The sequence below is a fragment of the Erpetoichthys calabaricus genome, chromosome 9 (assembly GCF_900747795.2).
Source record: "Erpetoichthys calabaricus chromosome 9, fErpCal1.3, whole genome shotgun sequence".
Classification (NCBI taxonomy): domain Eukaryota; kingdom Metazoa; phylum Chordata; class Cladistia; order Polypteriformes; family Polypteridae; genus Erpetoichthys; species Erpetoichthys calabaricus.
Window position 1 is genome coordinate 111,800,780 of NC_041402.2, and position 24,000 is coordinate 111,824,779.

A 24,000-nucleotide genomic window follows, 5' to 3' on the forward strand; every position below is an offset into this window, starting at 1 on the left:
CAACTTAAGGAAGTAAAAATAAAGGTATATATTTCTGTTTTATTTAAACCTTTTAAGTTCGTATGCATAGCCCCATTTGGCTGTTTTAGTTTTTTTTTTTCTTTCTTCAGTAATATTTAATTTCCTTAAAGAAAAACAACATATGCATTTTACTTTTTTTGTATCTCTTTAGTAATATTTTAGTGTAAAAGGATAACCAGTATTTAAACCTTTTATGTTACTTTATAAAGTTATTTTACACAATGTTGAAAAATTAATAAGAAAGCTACATATTTTGGCAGCTGCTGCTTTAATTTTCAATGAAATGAAAAACGCTCTCCAAGAGAAAACCTCAATGAAGAAGAAACAGTTTGCACTATCTAAAAAGGAGAAACCCTCATTTATAAAGGTTTGCTGCAGATGACTTAACTGAAAATAAATGAATAGTTCCTATGTGTATAATACATATTTATCTATTTGACTTATGCCTTTATTCCAGCAACTTGCAACATCTGAGATACAATTTGTTACATTACTTTTGTTTTTTGCAGCACAGGCAGGTGAAGTGACTTCCTCAGGGTCACACAGTGGTGTCAGTACCAGGATTTGAACTGACAAGCTCCGGCCGGGTTTGCTGAAATATTACTGAACAGAGAAAAAAAACGAAAACGGGCAAATGGGGCTATGCATACAAATGTCCATCCATCCATTATCCAACCCGCTATATCCTAAATACAGGAGCCAATCCCTGCCAACACAGGGCACAAGGCAGGAAACAAACCCTGGGCAAGGTGCCAGCCCACCGCAGAGCGCACACACACCAGGGACAATTTAGAATCGCCAATGCACCTAACCTGCATGTCTTTGGACTGTGGGAGGAAACCCAGACAGACACGGGGAGAACATTTAAACTCCACGCAGGGAAGCGAACCTGGGTCTCCTAACTGGCACCTTTCACTGCGCCACCATGTCGCCCGCATACAAACTTAAAAAGTTTAAATAAAACAGAAATATATACCTTTATTTTTACTTCCTTAACTTGTGGAGGGTGTATCCTGTAGCAAAGCCCTAACTTTTTTCATGAAAGCCCCTTTCAGTCAATAAGCCTTAAAAATAGGTGTAAAACTAAACTTGCAGCACCGCATTTCAATTACACTTGCCTGACGCCTCTCCTAAGGGGAGATACTGTGGGATCTGGGCATCAGTCAAAGCACCAATCACAGGCCCGATTAGAAAGCGGGAAGCTGTGATTTGTCGTCTCCCTCCCATGTAACAATCACAGCCCGTGTTACAACGCACTATGCATGTATGTGTATATGTATATGTGTGTGTATATGTATGTATATATATATGTTGATATGTGTGTATGTATATATATATATATATATATATATATATATATATATATATATATGTGGATGTGTATATGTATATATACTGTATGTATATGTAGATATGTGTATATATAGAATTGTATATATATATAAATGTATATTTATATATATGTTTACATAACCTCTTTAACACACTACTTCTCCGCTGCGAAGCGTGGGTATTTTGCTAGTATATCATATATCCCATTCAACTAAAATATACCAAGATATGATTTTTTGTCCATATTTTACAACCCTAGTGCTTACAATACAATACAATTTCTTTTTGTATAGCCCAAAATCACACAAGAAGTGCTGAAATGGGCTTTATCAGGCCCTGCCTTTTGATATCTCCCCAGCCTTGACTCTCTAAGAAGTCAAGGAAAAACAAAAAAGAAAAAGCAGAACAGATTCTGAGCACTCTGCAGAGTGCTTGTGGATCCTGAGAATGATAAAGTGCTCATAATTGGCGATTCCATAGTGCAGAATGTTAGAATTTCAAACTATGTTAAACCAGCAGTTAATGTTGAATTCCTCTTGGGGGTGAAGATTTCTGACATAGAGGCTAAATTAGACCATATCGCCAATGATAAATTATTTACCTGTACCTTATTGCTGCATGTCGGCACTAACGATATTTATTTACAGCAATTTGAGATGTTAAAGGGGAACTTCATCTCCCTATGCAGCAAAGCTAAATGAAAATGTCAGAATTTAATTGTCCTGCCCATTTCCAAGATTATTTAGATGAGATGTGATGTATAGCAGATTGAGTTCTCTTCACTGCTTGCTAAAAACTTGGTGTGCAAATAAAAACATAGCCTTTGTGAACAATTGGGATGATTTTTGGGAAAGCCCTGGATTTTTCAAGGGAGATGGTCTTCATCCTAACTGGAGGGGATCTTTTGTATTATCCCAAAATATGGCAGCAAAACTGCCTGGCTGACTGATCAGAGCACCATCCAGACAGCACTCATGTGAACTTAAATCACAGGCTGTTGTTTAGGATAATAACATGTGGGATAAAGCTTTTACCAACAATCCCTGTAGTGGGGCATCCTATACATTTAGTCATGATGCAAACCTTAAATTAATTTATAACCAAAAATAAGGTGTATAATTAGACCAAGAGATAAAACTAGACTCTTCACCGGAGCACCTGTAACAGAAACTTAATTAAAATTAAAATATATATTACCAGTTCAGAAAGAACTATTAAGTTTTAAAGGCTACTTATTAATCATTTGCTCTCTGTTTTAGTAAATGATATTAAGCAAAAAATCTGATCTGTCTTCTCACTGAAACCTGGCTTACTGAATCTGACACTGTTCCCCTAGCAGACACATCAGCAGATGAATACACTATATAGTCACAGAGGAAAAATTCATTGTGACAAAAAGCCAATTGCTTCTAAAAATTCGACTTCACTCCCTTTGAAGCACTCATTTTAAATATTTAAACAGATTCTAACACAATTGTAGTGCTAGTCTACAGTCCACCAGGGCCATATTTAATGTTAATGACTGAATTTTGCAACCTTTTATCTTATTTGGCTATAAATTATGATCACGTAGTGCTGATTTCCACTATGAAATATTAAAAGTTAAAATAACTGAATACAATAACACAGTCCGTCTTGAGAGGCGCTGCTATTTCTCTAAGATTATAAATAACAATGCTAGTAATCCCAGAGTCTTATTCTCGACGATTGATCGTCTGTTAAACCCAGGTAACTCAAAGGAATGCCTCCTAAGTACTTCCAGTAAAACCTGTGAGGCTATTGCTGTATTTTTCAATCAGAAAATTAATGATATTAGAAATAACATAGTATATCTCCCCAACACTAAGGATCCTCCTAAACCCCAGTATCCATATTACTAACCGAGAATGGTAAACCGGATGGACGCAGGGACATCCGGCCATGGGCCGTGGACGCAAAAGACGTACTGCGCAGGCGCCCCCACAAAACCCCCCTTCCAAGCAACGGAAACCGGATGCAAAGCAACGTAAAATAAGAAATGAGGCGCCCCTAGCACACAGAAAAACAGAGTCAGACGCCGACGCCGCACGAAGCCCCTGGCACACGAAACGGAACACACACAAAGAAGAGAACTGAGACCCACGACACACAAACACCCCCTCCACTAACAGAGATAAAATAAAGTGAGGCAACACCCCCTAAGACACAAAAAAAAAAAAAAAAAAAAAGTCAGACGCGAGCGCCACACAAACCCATTGGACACAAAACGGGACAGACTCAAATTATGCAGCATAGGTCGATCTCATTTCACTGATGCACTATTAACCGTTCAACCACAGAAAAGGCTCCATATTAACAGTGAGTGCGATCCTCCTTATTACTTATCCATATTTATAACGCTGAAGAACAAACAAGTCATGAATTCACGCTCACGGGTACAAAACGATACGGCTCGAGTGACGGGACCAAACACACGAACCCGCATGAAAAAAAACAATACATGTCGGATGACTAACCGACATACAAAAACGGGCAAGGCTCAATACAAACAATGAACGCCGTAAACTGCAACGTGCTTCTCACACAGCACAGGCAAATCGATTACAGCTCCAGAATAGCACGTCCCAAATCCTGCACATACAACGACGCGCCTCTCAAACGGCACAGACAAAACATACACGTCAAGGACATCAACGACAGACACCTGCTAAACGATTGCGCCAGTTAGCTGACAATGCGTTCAATAATGAGTCCACTATTCATGAAAATTCATTGGGATTAATGGATGTCATTTGCAATCATTGTCATTCACTTAACTTCCCTAAAGAAACAACTGGCAATACAAGTAATGAATTTACACGTTATTGTCAAAAGGGTCAAATTTGACTGCCTCCTTTACATTCATATCCTGCATATCTACAGAAGCTTCTAACTAACGAAGTACCTGAAAGTAAAAACTTTATGAACTGCATTAGATCCTACAATAGTTCATTTGCTTTTGCATCTAATGGCATCCAGTCACTTACTCAACACCATTCATAAACTTCTACAAACGTTGATGAATAATAATATTCCCTTTGGAGGAAAGGTACTTTTATTAGGAGGAGATTTTACACAGTGCTTAGCTATTGTTCCACATGCCATGCGCTCGGCTATTCTTCAGTCCACCTTAAAATACGCAGACAATTGTCATTGCTTTCAAAAGAGTTACGGAGATATTTGGAACAACAATCTCATTACACCAAATACCCCTTTTAACACAACGAACTATATTATGTCCAAAAAATATTAATGTTGATCACATTAATAACCAGGTCATTTCATTACTTCCTGGAGTGGCACAGCTCTTTCTAAGCTCTGACAAAGTTGACTCTGATGACGACAATGACCATCTTAATTTCCCCTTAGAATATTTGAACACTATTAACCTAGCCCAGGGGTAGGCAACGTCGGTCCTGGTGAGCCGCAGTGGCTACAGGTTTTCATTCCAACCCAATTGCTTAATTATAAACCAATCATTGCCAATCTCAGACCTTATTTAATTTTATGGCTTGTTAGTCTGTGCAATGTAAGGCTCTTATATCGTAGATTTTTTTCCTTTCCAAAGATATCATCCAAATGATATGAAGCCTAAAACAGATCATTTTCAGTCTGTCACATTTTTCTATTAAGTGTTTTATTAAATCAAACAGTGCATGATGAACACACACAGATGTAATTGGAAAAAAGCTAGCTGGAGAACTGCTGGCTGCTTTGTCTTTTACATCTTATTGCTAATAAGGAGCAATTAAAACACTGAATGCAGCAGTTTAAGATTGAAATAAGCAATTAAGGTTGGAGAACCTTAACAAGCGAGACCACTAAAATGAAGCATCAAAATGTCACTTAAGCAATATGTGCTTCATCAGCAATAATTGAGTTCTCGTTAAGGAACTGGGTTGGAACAAAAACCTGCACATACTGCGACTCACCAGGACCGACGTTGCCTACCCCTGACCTAGCCGGATTACCACAACACAATCTTAGCCTTAAAAATGGAACAATAATCATGCTATTAAGAAACCTTAACACTAAACAGGGTTTATGCAATGGTACACATGGTCAACACCATGCCACACAATGTTATTAAAGCAAAACTTCTTACAGAATTACATGCTAACAATACTGTTCTAATTCCTACAATTACTTTACAACTTCTGACCTGGAATTACCTTTTACACTTAAACGGCGACAGTTCCCCATTAAACCTGCCTTGACCATGACCATCAACAAATCACAAGGACAAACCATAGACAAAGTTAGCATCTACCTCTCTGAGCCCGTTTTTGGACATGGACAACTTTATTTGCTTCCTATATACGTCATCTACACCTTCACACTATGCTATATCTCATTCATACATCACGCTCTTTGTAATTTCACAACACCAGGGGTTGGCGAGCGAAGCGAGCAGGGGGCGGAGCCCCCTAGTTCTGTTATAAACAAATTAAACTCTTTCACTAGGATAGATTTACCTGATTTACATAAAATAATTTCTCAAATGAAACCCTCCACCTGCATCCTTGACCCAATACCAACAAATTTTTTCAAAGAAGTATCGGGCGTGCTAATTGATAATGTTCTTGACATAGTAAATTCGTCATTAGATACGGGGGTCTTCCCAGACTGTCTTAAGACTGCTGTAGTTAAACCCCTACTTAAGAAAAATAATCTTGACCCCTCTGCTCTTGAAAATTTTAGACCCATCTCTAACCTGCCTTTCTTAAGTAAAATTCTAGAGAAGGCAGTCATTATACAGTTAAATGAGCACCTCAATAAACATGCTATTGTTGATAAATTTCAGTCAGGTTTTAGAACACATCACAGCACAGAAACTGCACTCGTTAAAGTAGTAAATGATTTGCGGGTAAATGCATCATAATATTCTTAGAAATCGCCTTAGTCAATGGGTGGGCCTCTCTGGTAGCGTCTTAAATTGGTTTGAATCCTACCTGGCAGGGAGAAAATTCTTTGTTAGTTGTGGTAATTACAACTCAAAGACACATGATATCCTATATGGTGTTCCACAAGGCTCTATCCTGGGTCCGCTGCTCTTCTCAATCTACATACTTCCATTAGGTCAGATTATCTCAGGGCACAACGTGAGCTACCACAGCTATGCTGATGACACACAGCTGTATTTATCAATTGCACCTGATGACCCTGATTCTCTTGATTCACTAACACAATGTCTAACTTGTATCTCAGAATGGATGAATAGTAACTTTCTCAAATTAAATAAAGAGAATACTGAAATCTTAGTGATTGGCAATAATGGATACAATGAGGCTATTAGAAATAAACAATGCATTACGATTAAAAGTCAAAACGGAGGTAAAAAGCTTAGGGGTTACTGTTGACTGTAATCTAAATTTTAAATCACATATTAAACAGATCACTAGGACAGCATTTTTTCACTTAAGAAACATAGCAAAAGTTAGACCTCTTATATCATTGAAAGATGCTGAGAAATTAGTTCACGTGTTTGTTTTCAGTCAACTAGATTACTGTAAAGCATTCCTCTCAGGACTACCCAAAAAAGACATAAATCGTTTGCAACTAGTGCAGAATGCAGCTGCTAGAATCCTTACCAGGAACAGAAAATCTGAGCACATCTCTCCAGTTTTGATGTCACTACACTAGTTACCTGTGTCATTCAGGATTGACTTTAAAATTCTGCTTATGGTTTATAAAGCCTTAAATAATTTCGCCCCATCTTATATATCGGAATGTCTTATATTCCAAATCGTAACCTCAGATCCTCAATTGAGTGTCTCCTTAGAATTCCAAGAGCAAAACTTAAAAGAAGTGGTGAGGCGGCCTTCTGCTGTTATGCACCTAAAATCTGGAATAACCTGCCAGTAGGAATTCGCCAGGCTAATACAGTGGAGCACTTTAAACAACTGCTGAAAACACATTACTTTAACATGGCCTTCTCATAATTTCACTGTAATTTAAATCCTGATACTCTGTATATCCAATTCATTATAATAACTATTCATGGTGGCGCTAAAGTCTGTACTAACCCCTACTCTCTCTTCTGTTTTCTTTTCCGGTGTCCTTTTGGTAGTGGCTTGCGCCACCACCATCTACTCAAAGCACCATGATGTTCCAACAATGATGGATGGATTAAAAGCCAGAAGTCTGTATGATCATCAGCATCAAGTGACTCCGTGAGAACCCTAACTACAAAGAGGACTTTTTCATTTATGTTAGGTAGAATGCCCAGAGGGGACTTGGCGGTCTCGTGGCCTGGAACCCCTACAGATTTTATTTTTTTCTCCAGCTTTCTGGAGTTTTTTTTTGTTTTTTCTGTCCACCCTGGCCATCAGACCTTACTCCTTTTCTATGTTAACTAATGTCTTATTTTAATTCCTTATTTTGTCTTTTATTTTTCTTTTCTTCATTATGTAAAGCACTTTGAGGTACTTTTTGTATGAAAATGTGCTATATAAATAAATGTTGTTGTTGATTTTAATGTACACATTGCTGTGGAAACTGACACTTTTAGCAAATGATTTACTTATTTTTTAAATTCAGTAGGATTTTGTCAGATTGTCAAAGGTCCAACTCGTAATCATAACCACACATTAGATTAAATTAGATCTTAGAAAGTTGAGATTCAAAATTTAAATATTATTTAATGAAGTTATTTCTGATCACTACTTAATTGCGTTTGATTTGGTTCTGCCCTTACCAATACACTCAGAGATTAAAAGAAAGACAATGCGATATCTAGATTGTAATTCTGCTTCAAAATGTTTAGATACTTTGAATAAGTCAAGTGTAATTGTGAAAAACCATTTAAATCAGTTAACATCAAATGTAAACATGGAAAACAATTTAGATCAACTAACATCAAATTATGATATCGCCTTGAGAAATGCTCTGGACGCAGTGTCTCCCCTTAAACCAAAAGTGATGAAAGCATGTAGAAACTTTCCCTGGTTTATTGAGAACACTCAAGCTCTTAAATTAGAGTGTTGAAAACTGGAGCACAGATGGAGAACATCAAAGCTGCAGGTCTATCAAATTGCATGGACAGATAGTGTTAAAAATATTTTTAAAAAAAGCTCCCCTTAAAGCTCATTCAGACTACTATTCTAAAATAATAGATAACAATAATAATAATCCTCATGTACTGTTTAAAACAGTGACTACTTTAATTAATGGGAAATCAGATCTACGGTGCGAAATACCAACAGACATTAGCAGTACAGACTTTATGAACCTCTTTAATGATAAAATCTAAAATACAAGATCCCTGATCTCAACATCACAGTGCAAGCCGCATACTAGCCTGGCAGACCCTGTCTTGCCTTGCATTCAACACTTTAGAAATGTTAATCCTATAACAGAGCAGAAGGAAGTCTTAACTTTAATTTCTGAAATGAAAGCTACTACTTGTTCCCTAGATCCAGTGCCAACAAAACTAGTAAAAAGTGCAATGGATGTTCTTGCAGTACTTATTCTTAACCTTATTAATAGTTCATTATTGCATGGCACAGTACCTGATGCACAAAAAGTGTCAATAATCAAACCATTACTTAAATAGTCAGACCTAGACCCACACATGTTTAATAATTATAGGCCCATATCAAAATGCTGCTGCAAGAATTATTACAAGAACAAGAAAATATGAATACATAACTCCAGTTCTTAAATCCTTGTACTGACTTCCGGTTAAGTTTAAGACAGTTTTCAAAATCCTACATTTAACATATAAAGCCTTAAATGGCCAAGGTCCTGCTTACTTATCTGAACTTATCACTACTTACAAACCAGAATTCAAATTAAGATCTAAAGATGCCGGTCTGTTTATGATTCCAAGGATTAATAAAATAACAGTGGGAGGTTGAGCTTTTAATTACAGGCCCCAAAACTGTAATGTTCTGCCTGCTACTATAAGAGATGCCTCTTCAGTCTCAGCTTTCAGATCTCGGCTGAAGACTTACTACTTTAGTTTAGCATACCCAGACTAGAGCTGCTGATTAACATGCAAGACTGTATCTCTGTTGTTAGTCATTAGCACTAAAACATAAGTAATATGATAGTTACTATTTGTTACTAACCCTCACCAATTCAGTTTCTCTTCTCTGTACTTAAGTGTGGCACTTGGTGCCACTGCCCTACTGCTAATTTGTTTGCCTGCTAAGTTAAAGTCATCTCTGATGGAGGAGCACTGGAATTGTGGAGTAGAATAGTCCTTTCATCAGATTGGCTGGCCCAGCACTGATTCTGTGGAATGGCCAATTGGGGGAGGTAGCTTGATGGCTGAGGTCTCCAGGACTCTGAACAAATCTGAATCATATTATTTTATATCCTTCTATATGTTGTTCTATTTTATTTTAATGCAGGAACAATTAGACCTATTTTTGAAGATGGATTGGATTCGCTTGATTTTCATTTACCTAATCAGACCTGTGTACTCTATATTTCTGAAACAGATGTGGTAATTGGGAACAATTACAAGAGAAAACTTGTTCGATTTAGAAATGTAAGTAAAAGCACTGTATTCATGTGTTCTCAAAATGTAAAGCTTGTTTGTGGGCATGCTTTTTGTTAAAAAAAAAAAATTGTAGAGCCAAATCCTTGATGGGCATGTCATACACTATTTATTTTCTGTTATATGGAGTTAAATTGAGAAAAATTAAACAATGTGTTTACAAACAAAATTAAACAGAGTGTTTTACATCTACACACCTGCAAAATTAATTCTTGAATGAAAAAGTGGCTTAAATGTAGCCTGTTATGTGATTCTCTGCACAAACATTGTGACACAAACTAGTCAAAATAAGGAAAGCTCAAGGAACCCAAAATAAGAGACTTCCACTCGCAGAGCATGAAATCCGAAGCGAACTGTCTGAACTGAAAGTGATGATTGCTTCACTGGCTACGGCCATAAATGAGCTTAAGAAGGAAAACAAGAATGATCTTATGAAGTCTAACATTGATCTTAAGAAGGATAACAAAGACCGGGAAACGCGTCTATTTAAACGTTTTGACGTGAACTTTAAAGGCATGTTTGAGAAATTAGAGAAATTAGAAGAACACATCGAAGAAAATAGATTCAAACTGAAAATGCTTACCGACCAGATTAAAGACGTTACAGATCAGCTGGATGACGTTAAGCAGGCATTCACGGCTCGAGTTGAAACAGCAGAACAATTGGCGTCTAACGCAGATGAAAAAGCCACAGCTGCGAATTCCGAATGCAAAAAACTTGGAGACAGACTTGCGGCCCTGGAAGATGGGCACAGAAGACATAATATAAGAATTGAGGGTATACCTGAGAAACGAGAAAGCTCAAACCCAATAAAATTTGCCGTAGAGTTACTGTCTAAAATAATTGGAGATGATTTTAAACTCGACAGTGAGATAGCCGCTGCTTATCGCACATACAGTTCTAGTACCTCTAAACCCTCGCTTGGAATCCTGGCATGTTCTTCATCTATTCTAGTAATTTCACTTTTTAGTTCTGATACTTTCTTGGTTTCCAATTTATCCCTTTGGGAAAGATATGAAATAATCTGTCCTCTTAAGAAGGCCTTTAGAGTTTCCCAGAGTGTTCGTGCAGAAACCTCTGAGGATGTATTTGTCTCTAGGAAGAAACTGATGTGTTTGGATATAAATTCTGTGCAGTTGTCGTCTGCTAATAGAAGTGGGTTAAGACGCCATCTACGAGGTGAGTGTGGGGAGCATGGTGACTTTAGCTCCAAGATCAGAGGTGCATGGTCGGAAATAACAATAGCATCGTACTTGCAAGATTTAATCGTAGGCAAGAAATTATTATGTATAAAGAAATAATGTATTCTTGAGTAGCAATGATGTACTGGTGAGTAGAAAGAATACAGTATGTTCTTGAATTTTGGTTTGGAAACCTCCAGGAGTCTGATAAGTTGTGGTCAGTTACAAACTGTGTAAATATCTTTGCAGTGTTAGATGTCATCCCCTTGTGACAGGAGTCCTATCTAAGAGTGGATTTAAAACACAATTAAAGTCCCCAACCATTATATTTTTATGAGTGTTTACATTGGGGATGGATGCAAATACGTTTTGTATGAATTCCTTATCATCGACATTAGGTGCAATAAACATTTATCAAAATAATTTCACAGTTAAATACAGGTAAGTTGCCCATAACCATCACATATCTCCCTTCTGGATCACATACTACATCTGATGCTACAAATGAGACTGTTTTATGTATGACAATTCCCACACCTCTAGTTTTCTTCGTAAAGCTAGAATGGAACATTTGGCCAGCCCAGTCCTTTTGCAGACAGAACTGATCCTTGCTTAGTAAGTGGGTGTCCTGTAAAAATGCTATTTTAGCGTTTAAACCTGTTGGGTGAGAGAGTACTTTCTTTCTCTTTAATTCGTGATTCAGGCCTTTAACATTCCAGCTCACAAAGTTAACTGTCCCGTCATGGAGATATTGGTTCTGAGTTTTTGATGTCATTTTATAGTCTTAACTGGAAGTGAGACAGCTTTAACCTTAATTTCCTATTTCTCCAAGAGTTATTGCCGTGCAGCCTATTGTTACGTTGGTAGTTATGATTATAAGGATTAAAAGGATAGATTAGATATAGCCTGCTCTCTCTCCCCCACCCCCATCCTAAACCCCCCCCCCCCCCCCCCCCCCCCCATTTTGCCTCCCCACGTGAGGCTGGACCCCGCTTCACAAAGTCTCAGTCCTCTGACATACCTAGAGACAGAGCACGTCCAAAGCAAAACAAGCTCCCACGCAGCGGCGTTTTAGGATTTAAAAGTAGAGGTATCTATTGCCAATATAGTCTAAATACTATATGCCTAAAATATAATCATTAACAAACTATGGTTATATATAATCATTAACAAACTATAAGCATAAAATATATAATATAATCTTCAGCAATCTTAAAGTAATAAGATAATAAACCCAGGGGATGGTGTTAGAAAGTGGTCCAGGATAAGCATAGTAAGTCTTAATGCAATAATAACAATAAACCTAGGGTATGATGTTAAACAGTCTCCTTTAGGGTAGTAAGAAAAAAAAAAGTTCGTTTCTTCCACACACACGTCTATTACTGTAATTAAAACATAAACAGAAAATGTCTGAGCAATGAAAAGGATGTATAATTATAATACCCGTATCATTACAAGTGGATCAGACAGCAGGTGATATCTCCTTGTCATGCCATGACAGGATGCGACTCACTGTTGTGTTTCAGAATAGTGTCGGGATCAGCTTTCTTAATTCCTTTTCCGCTTCCTCCTTGCTTGAAAAGACGTAGTATTGGCCTTCCACATCCACTTTCAGTTTGGCAGGGAACAAGAGGCTGTATTTGATATCGGCTTGCCGTAACTGCTGTTTAATGTTGTAGAAGGCTGCACGTTTAGCAGCTGTTGCGGGAGAGAAATCAGGGAAAATACGAGTTATTTTCAAATATAATGTCTTGCTTGCATTTGAGTGCCATCACATCTAGCTTACATAATAATCTCTCGGAGCGGATAATAAAACACCTAGATCTAAAGGTATTTGATCTGCGTATGTGATAAGCTGCTGCTATCTCGGTATCTGATTTAAAGTCCTCTCCAATTATTTTAGAGAATAGTTCAGCTCCGAATTTCACTGGGTTTGGACTTTCACGATTCTCAGGTAGACCTTCCATTCTAATATTATTCCTTCTGCTTCCATCTTCCAGAGCAGCAAGTCTGTCTCTGAGTGTTTTTCATTCAGAACTGGCAGCTGTTGCTTTTCCATCAGCGCTGGATGCTAGATTTTTGGCTATTTCAATTCGAGTCGTGAATGCCTGCTTAACATCCTCCAGCTGATTGGCAAATGTGCTTAGTTTAGATACGTTTTCCTGAATGTGCTCCTCAATTTTATCCAGTATACCATTAAAGGCCGCCTCTAAGCGGATATATACGCGTTTCTCTGAGTCTTTGTTATCCTGCCGCAGCTCTTGCAGCTCCCGCCGCAGCTTCTCACTTGCCTTCTCGCGTTTCTTTATATCATTCTTTATCTCTTGCATGAGCTCAGCAATCATCACCTTCAGTTCGGACAGGTCATTTCTGCTTTCGAGCACTGTACGTGAAGCGGCGGGCTTTATTATAGCCGATGTTCCTGGCTTGCGTGGAGTAGGTGAAAGCGCGGACTGCAAGGCCTTTTCCAGTTTTAAATGATCTTCTCCAATCGGCAAGCTATCATGACCTGTGTCACTCGCACATTTGCTCCCCATTTCGCTCTCAACTGGAGATGATGCTGTGGACCGTGGTCCCGAGGAGTCTGGACTTTCGCCCATCTGTTCCAGGTCAGTCTCTGAAAGGCCGTACCTTGAGCTTGAACTTGGACTTGTTGGTCTGGGCTTGGATGCAGCTTTAGTTTTCTTTTCTATTTCTTTCTGAGCCCCTTTCTTGCCGACCATGTTTATATATGCTGTGGTAGAACCCACGGGTTGGATAAATACAGGATATCTCGGGATAATAAGGAAGTAATATAAAAAATAACGGAGCTCCGCTTCAGACGTCCATCTCTCATAACAGACAAGACCAGCTCCGCTAATCGCATTTCTATCCATCCATCCATTTTCCAACCCGCTGAATCCGAACACAGGGTCACGGGGGTCTGCTAGAGCCAATCCCAGCCAACACAGGGCGCAAGGCAGGAACCAATCCCGGGCAGGGTGCCAACCCACTGCAGGACTCACACACCAAGCACACACTAGGGCCAATTTAGAATCGCCAATCCACCTAACCTGCATGTCTTTGGACTGTGGGAGGAAACCGGAGCACCCAGAGGAAACCCACGCAGGCACTGGGAGAACATGCAAACTCCACGTAGGGAGGACCCGGGAAGCGAACCTAGGTTTCCTTACTGCGAGGCAGCAGCACTACCACTGTGCCACCGTGTTACCCCCTAATCGCATTTGTTTTTTTAAATTATTTAATTAATTGCCCTTTTCTACAACCAATGCCTACTTTCTATGTGGCCTTTGACAAGGCAAATTGTACCTTGTAGCCTCCTTAGCATTACACTTTTTCTCAAAAAAAAAACAAAAAACATATAAAAAACATTGCATTTTTTGGCTTGAAAAATAGCAATTTTATTAACTCTCATCATTCTATTGTAAAACATTCAAAACACTAAAAGTACAAAGTCAGAACTGTTAAAGTGTAAATAATAAAATAATAATAATATTATGAACATCACTCTGCACATGTGCAAGTGACACAAGTATCACTTTCAGAATCACTTTTGGTTTCACTGACCATTTCAGTTTCACTGCCAGACAGATTTAGTTCGTCATCACTGCTGATGTGAGGTGTTTCTTATGAGACGCCATTATGAGGCTAGGAGAAGATGTGTCTACACGATTGCCCGGGTAACGCTTGGGTCTAACACTAACAAGGTTAATGGTACATCCTCAGGAAGCCTACAAAATGGCATAAAAATTTGGACAGCTATTAAGCAAAATCCAGTAATGCTTAAAATTTTCAAATCTATACAGGAAAAACCCTAAGCAGTCTACCTGAAAGGAACAAAGCTATGACGATGTCAATATGTCAGTGTTTTACATTCTCTTTCTTATATACTAGTTTGGAGTACTTTCAGCCAACTAATTATTCAACAGATATGTGTCAAAAAACACTACCAGGGCTCCTTTATACAAAACCGCAGTGCATTTATTTATTTTCTTTCTTTTCTAATGCCTCACTGTGAATATAACTGCAATTTCAAAGGTTTTCATTTGTTATGTCCTTTCTCATGCATATTTATTTATTGAGCTTGTGTAAAAAAAGCCATATTTCCCCCAATGAATGATCAGTTATGTTTTTCATGACTAGGGACTTTTTGGAAGAATATTGTCATTGAGTTCTAGAAAACAGTCGTCTGTGTCTGGCAGTCATGTTGGTTGAGGAAGTGTTAATATTATAATTGTGTACATTGTTAGTTTGCTTTATAATCTTGTGGGGTTTTGGACCTTCTCTCTGGATCAGATTGGATAACATTTCTTTTGTAATGTTTTAAAGTTGAGGAGGCAAAAGTTCTGTATTTGATACTGTATAACACATATAACATACCAACCATGAAGTATTTCATAATTTGGTACAATAATAGTGTTTAATGATAATTTGCACTTGTTTCTCCTTTCCCTACTTTGTGGCAGAAAAGAGGGGTCAGCCTTCATTTGTCTACTGTGTTTTAAGTAGTATGTAGAAAAGAAGAAAAAGGCAGAGAAAAGGAAAAAATGGTTATATGCCTACAGTGGGTATTTTATATTACTTTGTCTGCATATCTTGGGTTATTGAGGTTAAAAGTCATATAGGTTTAATGCAAAGCAGTATTTATCATAAAAGAGTAATAGCAGCAATATATAAATGAGTAATAGAAAAGTCTGAGGATAAGGCCGCTATAAGCAGGCAAAGTGGTTTAAAAAATTGGTTCTGAAGTCCAGAAGCATTCCATCCTTAATGCCATTTTTCCCACATTGTTTTCCGGACCCCAATGTGTACTCAACTATAACTGACTAGCTACTCTAATGATGGATGACTTGTCCCAGAATCTTTTTATCAAAAATTATGTGTAACACGCCATTTCTTTTTCAAGAGTGTTTGTCAATACTGTATGAACTTCCACTAGGATAGTTTTTTTTTTTTTTTGAATATTAAACGGGATGACCTGGTTGGTGCCCCAAACTTTCCTTTTTGTCAAGCACCTGGCCACAAGAGCTTTAGCCTGACTGGTCATTCTACCCTAAGTTTATAGTGTGAGTTACAGTATACACTGAAATAAAGATAATATGTATAGATTTAAACAAAATACATTCTATTATAAACCAAAATAAATTACAGAATCAACAGCTGTATTTTTTTAAACATTTCTGAGTAAAGTTCCAAATGTGAAGGTAAAAGTTAAATGGTTCCATATCAGTTTATTGCAACTTGTTTGAACAACTTTCAGCAACAACTGTTCACTGGAGGTTTTTAAGCAAATGTCTGCAGTCACAATTGATAGTTTGTCTCTATAGAAGTCTATACGAGCAGCACCGGTGTCTCTGGGACTATAAACAATTAGAAAGTAACAGCATTCTCAATAAAATATGAGGATTAAATTGTTAAATACTTGCCTGGTTATGAGTTTATTATAACCAGTTCTTACTCTCAGCTTGCATTTGTGAATATACAGTATTTGTGTGTGATGTCACAGACAGGCAGAATCTTCTGTATTAATTTGGAGCCAGTCACTACAAGTTTAACAGAAAGAGTTTCTGCTCTCACATGTTTAGCTTTTCTCCTAATTTTGATGAAAAGACTTTTTTCTGACATACAAGTTATAAGTAACATCAGCAACCAGACATGCATATGCAAATACATTTGCTGAGTTTTACCCTAAGTACAAGGCTATAAAAAATGTTAGACTTAAAACTATAAATATAAAACAGTAATGATATTTAGTCTTGCTTGGTGCATGTTTACTCAGGAGCTAGAGACAATCTTTTGCTCTGAGATCTTTAGAGCCTATTGAGAGACTACTTGAGAAAGGTACATGTGGAGTGGCAGTGTAGGAAAAACAGACCTGGGTGGAATACAACCATGAAGTAATCTTTTTTTTCAGTTATCAGCTTCAATGATCATTTATTAGCCTTTTTCAGGTTAATAAGTTCTTTGTAAATGACATATTTGTACCACTTAAATTGGTCAATTATAAACTGATCAGCTGATGGTGTATTAAGAATAAATAATGGACAATTTCAGTCATTGACCGATTCATCAGTGTATTTAGTATATACTCGTTTGTTTTCTGTTTGCTGCTACATTAATATCATTATTATATTTGTTTCAGTGAGTTCAGTCCAAAAGTTTCATTTGTGCATCACGAAATATAAAAAGCATAAAAATTCTAATATTCTACGTCCACTTGATCCTAACATATATATATCTTAGCTTTTACTCTATGTAAGATTTTTTCATCCTGTTACTGCTTTTGATAAAATTATATTTTGGTTACATTTTTATTACAAAAAATGTCCTCCCCTCATATTTACTCTCATTTTTTCCTGTTCAGGCTACCAAATTATATGGAATTGTTCTGACTGAAAAGACTAGGTTAAGTGATCAGTATTTCCCATTTGTTCAGAAATTTGTTGTGTTGGAGCTGGGAATGCCATTATTTCCTATTGCCAATCAGGCTGAAGCATCTGGATTTCTAATACAGTGGGTAAGTTGTTCTTTATAATATTAAAAAATAATTTTAAACACCATGAGCTGTCAACAAATATCTTAAAGTCAAAAATGGAAACATAGCTGTTTACATTCTTTAAGCATTCAAACCCTTGAAATGTGGCAGTTCTGTCTTACCTCATAAAGAAGGAAATTGTTGCCTGATGAGAACTGCCTTCCTGTTGTCCCTCTGCTTGTGCACTATTGAAGTTGCTTTTAATTTTTCTGTAAGAATGCCTTTAATCAAGTTGAACCAGTTAACTTTTGTAAGTAAGGCAAAAATAGGTGAAGAATAGTACCAAAAATACCGTAAGGTTAACTGTTTAGTCAAATAAGAAAGAGGTACTTGTGTAATAAGTCAGCTTTCATTAAGATGAGATTCCCAAGAACAGGGACATTACAAAAATTAAGAGTTCAGAGACAAGAAAGTTGCATGTTCTTGACTTGACAGGTTAAAAGTATTACCTTAGCACCATCAAGAACTTGTGGAGTGATTTGCAAACAGCAGACCAGAGAAATATCTTGGGACTGGAACATAACTGAACTCATCTCTTAACCGAGGTGGATGAAAAAGACTCCACTGGTAGATAATTTTGTTATGGTTGTTATTACAGCAAAAGATGGTTCCAACAAATTTTAATGCACAGTATAAATACTGCATATATTACAAATTTCAGTTTTTGATTTTTTTGACCATGCTGATAAATGTTGTCTTATTCATAAATGTATATATAAAATAAAGGTTTTTATTATGAGAAATCCATAATAAGAATAGTTATAGGGCATATGTGCACACCAACGTAAAATATGTTACATATGTATTTATTTTTGTGTTAAATGCTACAATAGTGGGATTAAGCTGTCATTGAAATTGTCTAAAACTGTTTATCTGTGTGGGGCATTTTGAAACTATAAAGTGCTCAGTATTACTTGAACTAATGGTTGCTGATATTATTGGATATGTGGGAGGTTTATTTCAAACAGCACATTAGCCTTTCTTTTATTTTCTTTACAAATATACCTTTTTTAAGTTTGTTTTAGGACTTGTGTTCAAATTTTGTAATGCATGGGGAGCACGGAGCCGTGTACTACATGGATGGAAAGCAGCAGGACAGTAAATAAATTGTATTGTAGCAGCCAGTGGTGACAACCAAGTGTTCTTCCTTAGTGAGAAAAATTTAGGTGTAAAAAGAATAGCCAGGTGCAGGAGTGTGCCAAGGAGTGTCAGTGGTAGTAGCAGAGTGAAAAATACATTTATATGCAGCACAGTGTACCCCGCAAGCTAGGCATGAAAGTAAGGAAGCAAAAGTGGAACTTAGCATTAGGAAAACTGTCAAATAAGGAAGCAAGCAGAAGGAAAACAAAGTTTAGTAACTACAAACAAAGACCCATGAAGTCAAGAGATGAGAGTTTTACAGAAGCTTAAGAGGCCAAAAGGTGTTCAGTAGCTGCAGTAGTTTCTTTAAACTAATTTTTTCAATTTCTTAATTTAAAAAACTTGATTTAATTAATTTATATTTTAATGAAAAGGATTTGAGAAGGTCAGCAATCCAAATTTTAATAATGATGCCAATCGTCTTTTTGTTAGACTTTTTTGGAGGGTGACTTGGACAAGTTGTGCCTCGACGAGGGCTACATCTGCCAACACTCAAAGCTCTGGTTTGCTGAACTTGAGGAGAATGTGTCTTGCTTGCATTGTAGCAGAGACCTAGCTGATCTTGCTGAGGTGTTATTTCGGGAGATAGTACAAGAAGAGACTCCGGCCCAGAGAGGTAGGTTGCAGTCGGATGTAAGCCAAAGGTATTAGGTGCACACTGTCCAGACGTATCAATTCCATAGCTGAAAAGGAGAATTAATGTCAGTGAGAGGCTTGGTCATTAGAGAGACTTAGATAAACGTTTGATCTGTACACAGAAAGGCTTGCAGATTGTTTAGCCTTTCAGGTGCACAGCAGCGAAACATCCCTGGAAGGATGAATAAGCTCCTGGGCAGAGCAGGACAGATGTTGTAGTCATTGATCATGATGGAACAAATGACATACAGTATTTAAGAGCAAGCTGTTCATTCTGCAGTGCCAAGTAGAGGAACAGAAGTTACAAGGGGGTCTTCTCTAAAGTTATTCCTATGTCATGTGTCAGTCCACCTAAGATGTTTGAGATTAGAAAGTTTAATGTGAGGCTTGAATGCATGTATAGGATAGTGGGAAATAGTACTAGGCTGACTCCTGGAAAGGACAGTCCTTATATATAATACTAGCAAAATACCCGCGCTTCGCAGCGGAGAAGTAGTGTGTTAAAGAGGTTATGTAAACATATATACATAAACATATATACATATATATACATATCTACATATACACATATCTACATATACATATATATCTACATATACACATATCTACATATACATATATATATACATATATATATATACATATACACATCCACATATATATACATATATATATATACACATATCAACATATATATACACATCCACATATATATACATATATATATATATATATATATATACACATATCAACATATATATACACATACATACATACACACACACATACATATATACATATACACATACATACATACATGCATACATACACACATTTATATATATCTATAATAATAAAAGGCAAAGCCCTCACTGACTGACTGACTGACTCACTGACTCACTCATCACTAATTCTCCAACTTCCCGTGTAGGTGGAAGGCTGAAATTTGGCAGGCTCATTCCTTACAGCTTACTTACAAAAGTTAGGCAGGTTTTCATTTCGAAATTCAAAAGCGTAATGGTCATAACTGGAAACATATTTTTTGTCCATACACTGTAATGGAGGAGGCGGAGTCACGTATCGCGTCATCACGCCTCCTACGTAATCACGTGAACTAAAAACAAGGAAGAGATTTACAGCACGAGTCACACGCGGGGAACGAAGGTAAATGACGTTAATTTTGACTGTCTTTTAATACTGTGTAAGCATACATATTAACACATGTGCAATTAAACGTGTGCATTTACGGGGGTGATTTCTCAGGCTTAAAAGCTCACCTTTTATCAAACGCGGGAACAAAGGTAACTGACGTTGTTCACTGTCTTTTAATACTGTGTAACCATACATATTAACACATGTGCAATTAAACGAGTGCATTTACGGGCTGATTTCTCAGACTTAAAAGCTCACCTTTTACTAAAAAGGTTAAATGCAAAACTATTTTCAATCAGTTTATTGAAACGCTCCCGTTAAGGATTGCAATAACATATTCGCGAGATAAAAGAACGAAGTAGGGGGAAATGGAGGAAGAGCCGTGAACAGCTAAGAGCAAAAAATTAATTAAACAATTGAGAACGGAGCGAGTTAAGCATACAAGCATGTTCATAAGGGAAAGAAAGCACGGTGTAAAACGTAAGTTTAAATTAAGTTTATAGAAACGCTCCCCGCTGCGGATTGCAATAACATATTCGCGAGATAAAAGTTTAATGAGAACACACGAGGTATAAACGAACCACACGCCGTGGCGCAACGTTAGGGGCAACAGTTTCAACCATTCTATGATCTGCTTCTCGCAACTGAAAGACGGCACATGGCGGATGTTAGCCGACTTGCTGACCGCAACGTTAGGGGGCTTCAAGTATGGCGCTGACGCCACATCTCAGTGCCAACACTTTGCAGACTGTACTTAAAAGACATGCCCTCCTCACTGGACAGTTAAAAACACCAATCAAACTAACGATGACATCAAGTATTACCCAATCAAAAGTAGGAAAGGAGGCATCTTCATAAAAATGCGTGTGGGATGATTAGCATGAGACGCTGCTTTAAAAAAAAAATGATAAAAAAAAATACGGATAAATCCCGTCCAGTATTGATTCAAAACGGGACGCGCAATTTCATTCTGAAACGCGGCACGATTCCGTATTTTAAAGGACGGGTGGCAACCCTACAGTGCCAGGTAACCACCCCTACAATCACATTGTGATTCAGACTAGGAATGCAATGAATGTAATTACCCCCGATCTACATACAAGGCGAAAGTCTTGCAACATTCAAAAGATGATGGTTTGGGATAAGTACACCATACAACATAAAAGAGCTTATGAAGCCTTGAACCGAAAAAAGCAAGATCTCAGAGATCGTAAAAAAAAAATAGGAGGTAATGTCGTTTTACTCGCTGTAGATTTTAGTCAAAACATTACCAGTTATTCACGAGGGAGACCAGCAGATCAACTCAACGCGTGTTTAAAATCCATGCTTCTCCCCACGCTCGGTTATATGTCGCGTGTTCTCGGGTAGGTACACCCAAAAAATGTATACATTTAAGCATGTAATGGGCAAACAAAAAATGAGGTATACCCGAAGGCACTGCAGTAGTACTTAATGTAACTTTACTTCTTAAATGTTAATGTTTTACTGTTTAATAATTTATACGCTTCTTATATGTTGTTCAAATTCTTTTATCAAAATACCACTGACAGCGCAATGCACGATAACATGGAGTGAATACACCATACGCATCCGCCCACGGCTGCCCTGCTGTGCGCAGATAGGAGTTGATTCTACAATAAAATAAAATAAAGATAAAAAGACTAAAACAATCATCACCCATAAAGCGGATAGTAGACGTGACGTACTATATGTGTACCACATTTCAAGTGTATAGGTGAAACGGTTTGCGAGCTACAGGTCATTTAAAATCCTGGACAGACACACAAATTGCCACGGTAGCAAATTACAGAAGATTTTACTGTTTAATAATTTATATTTATATGAAATGTGCTTCTTATATATTACTTCATATTCTCATATGATAATGATGTTAATGTTTATATTGATTTCTGTGTTATTAAAACTGCATGTATGTGTGTATATGTATATATATATATATTATAATATATATATATATATATATATATACTAGCAAAATACCCGCGCTTCGCAGCGGAGAAGTAGTGTGTTAAAGAGGTTATGAAAAAAAAAGGAAACATTTTAAAAATAACGTAACATAATTGTCAATGAAAGCCCGTTTCACTCAGTAAGTCTTATGTGTGTGTTTATGTATGTGTGTATATATATGTAGATGTGTATATGTAGATATGTATATATATGTATATGTATAATAAATGTTTATGTGTGTGTGTATATTATATATATAATATATATATATATATATATATATATATATATATATATATTATATATATATATATATATATATATATAAGACAGCAACAGTTATAACAATGACAACACAATTACATTGACAATCATGTTACGTTATTTTTAAAAATGTTTCCTTTTTTTTTCATAACCTCTTTAACACACTACTTCTCCGCTGCGAAGCGCGGGTATTTTGCTAGTATATATATATATATATATATATATATATATATACACACATACAGACACATATATATATACATATACATATTTACATATCTACATATATATACATATATACATATTGTGACAGATAGAGGTCTCCATGACCCCTTGAACCCTCAGACTAGACGTTAGACACCAGGTAAAAGTCCAAATAATGGTTTATTAATAATAATTATAATAATAATTGTGCACAAAGCATCCTCCTCTCCACAATACTCAATAATAATAATAAACAATAATCCTCCACACTCCCAGACGCGTTGCCACCCTTCCACCCAGCTCAGCTCAGCGTCTGGGATTTCCCATCGTCCTTTTATATTCCCTGACCCGGAAGAGTTTCTGCCCAATCAGTCCACAGTTCCTTATTCCTTCCGGGTCAGGGCAAACAGTCCTTTTCTTCAACCCGGGAGCACATCGTATCTTCCTGTCACGTGACCATGACGTACTCCCGGGTTATAGGGCACATAAGAGCCTCCGAGTCCTCCTACAGCGACTCCTGGTGGCCCCCAAGGTATCCAGCGGGGCTGTGTATAAAAACTACATAGTCCATGAGGCCCCTGCTGGAACTCGGGGGATGTTCACGCTGTTGGGAGAGCTCCTCCTGGCGGCCTGGGGGTGAGAACCGGAATCGAAAGCCGGCAATCCACCACAATTCCCCCCCCTTAGCGAAGCCAACTGGGGCGAAGCGACCAGCCCCGCGAGGGACGTCCTCCTCCAGGAGGACGTGTTAGCCGGACCTTGGCTACGTTGTCTAGGCTCCCCAGCGAACCTTGGGGGAACGGAGTATCTTCTGTCCCACCGCTACCCTGTCCTCTGGGGACAACTTCGCCACACATGGCCCGGCCGACGACAGTTGTAACACCGACGATGTCCTCCTGGTTGTCCCCCTCTGCGAGACCAGAAACATCTCGGGAACTCCGTCAATGTTTGCTCCGCCCTTTCCTCCGCCAAGGAGGGTTTTACGGCCACTTTGCTGCTCTCAGCCCTTCTCTCTGTCTTGTTAGGAGACCCGTGTTTCAGTT

At 37.6% G+C, this 24,000-nt stretch overlaps 2 protein-coding genes across 10 annotated transcripts in view; both read left to right on the forward strand.

Annotated features, from left to right (window-relative positions):
* The window catches only part of LOC114657616 (uncharacterized), a 708,025-nt gene that overhangs the window by 528,413 nt on the left and 155,612 nt on the right, over positions 1–24,000 (forward strand). The window lies entirely within an intron of this gene.
* Positions 1–24,000, forward strand: part of faap24 (FA core complex associated protein 24) — a 225,031-nt gene that overhangs the window by 152,178 nt on the left and 48,853 nt on the right. Inside the window, exons 3-4 of the mRNA XM_051931563.1 lie at positions 9,729–9,868; positions 17,423–17,575. Coding sequence (XP_051787523.1) covers positions 9,729–9,868; positions 17,423–17,575 — 293 coding nt within the window. The remainder of the gene's footprint in view (positions 1–9,728; positions 9,869–17,422; positions 17,576–24,000) is intronic.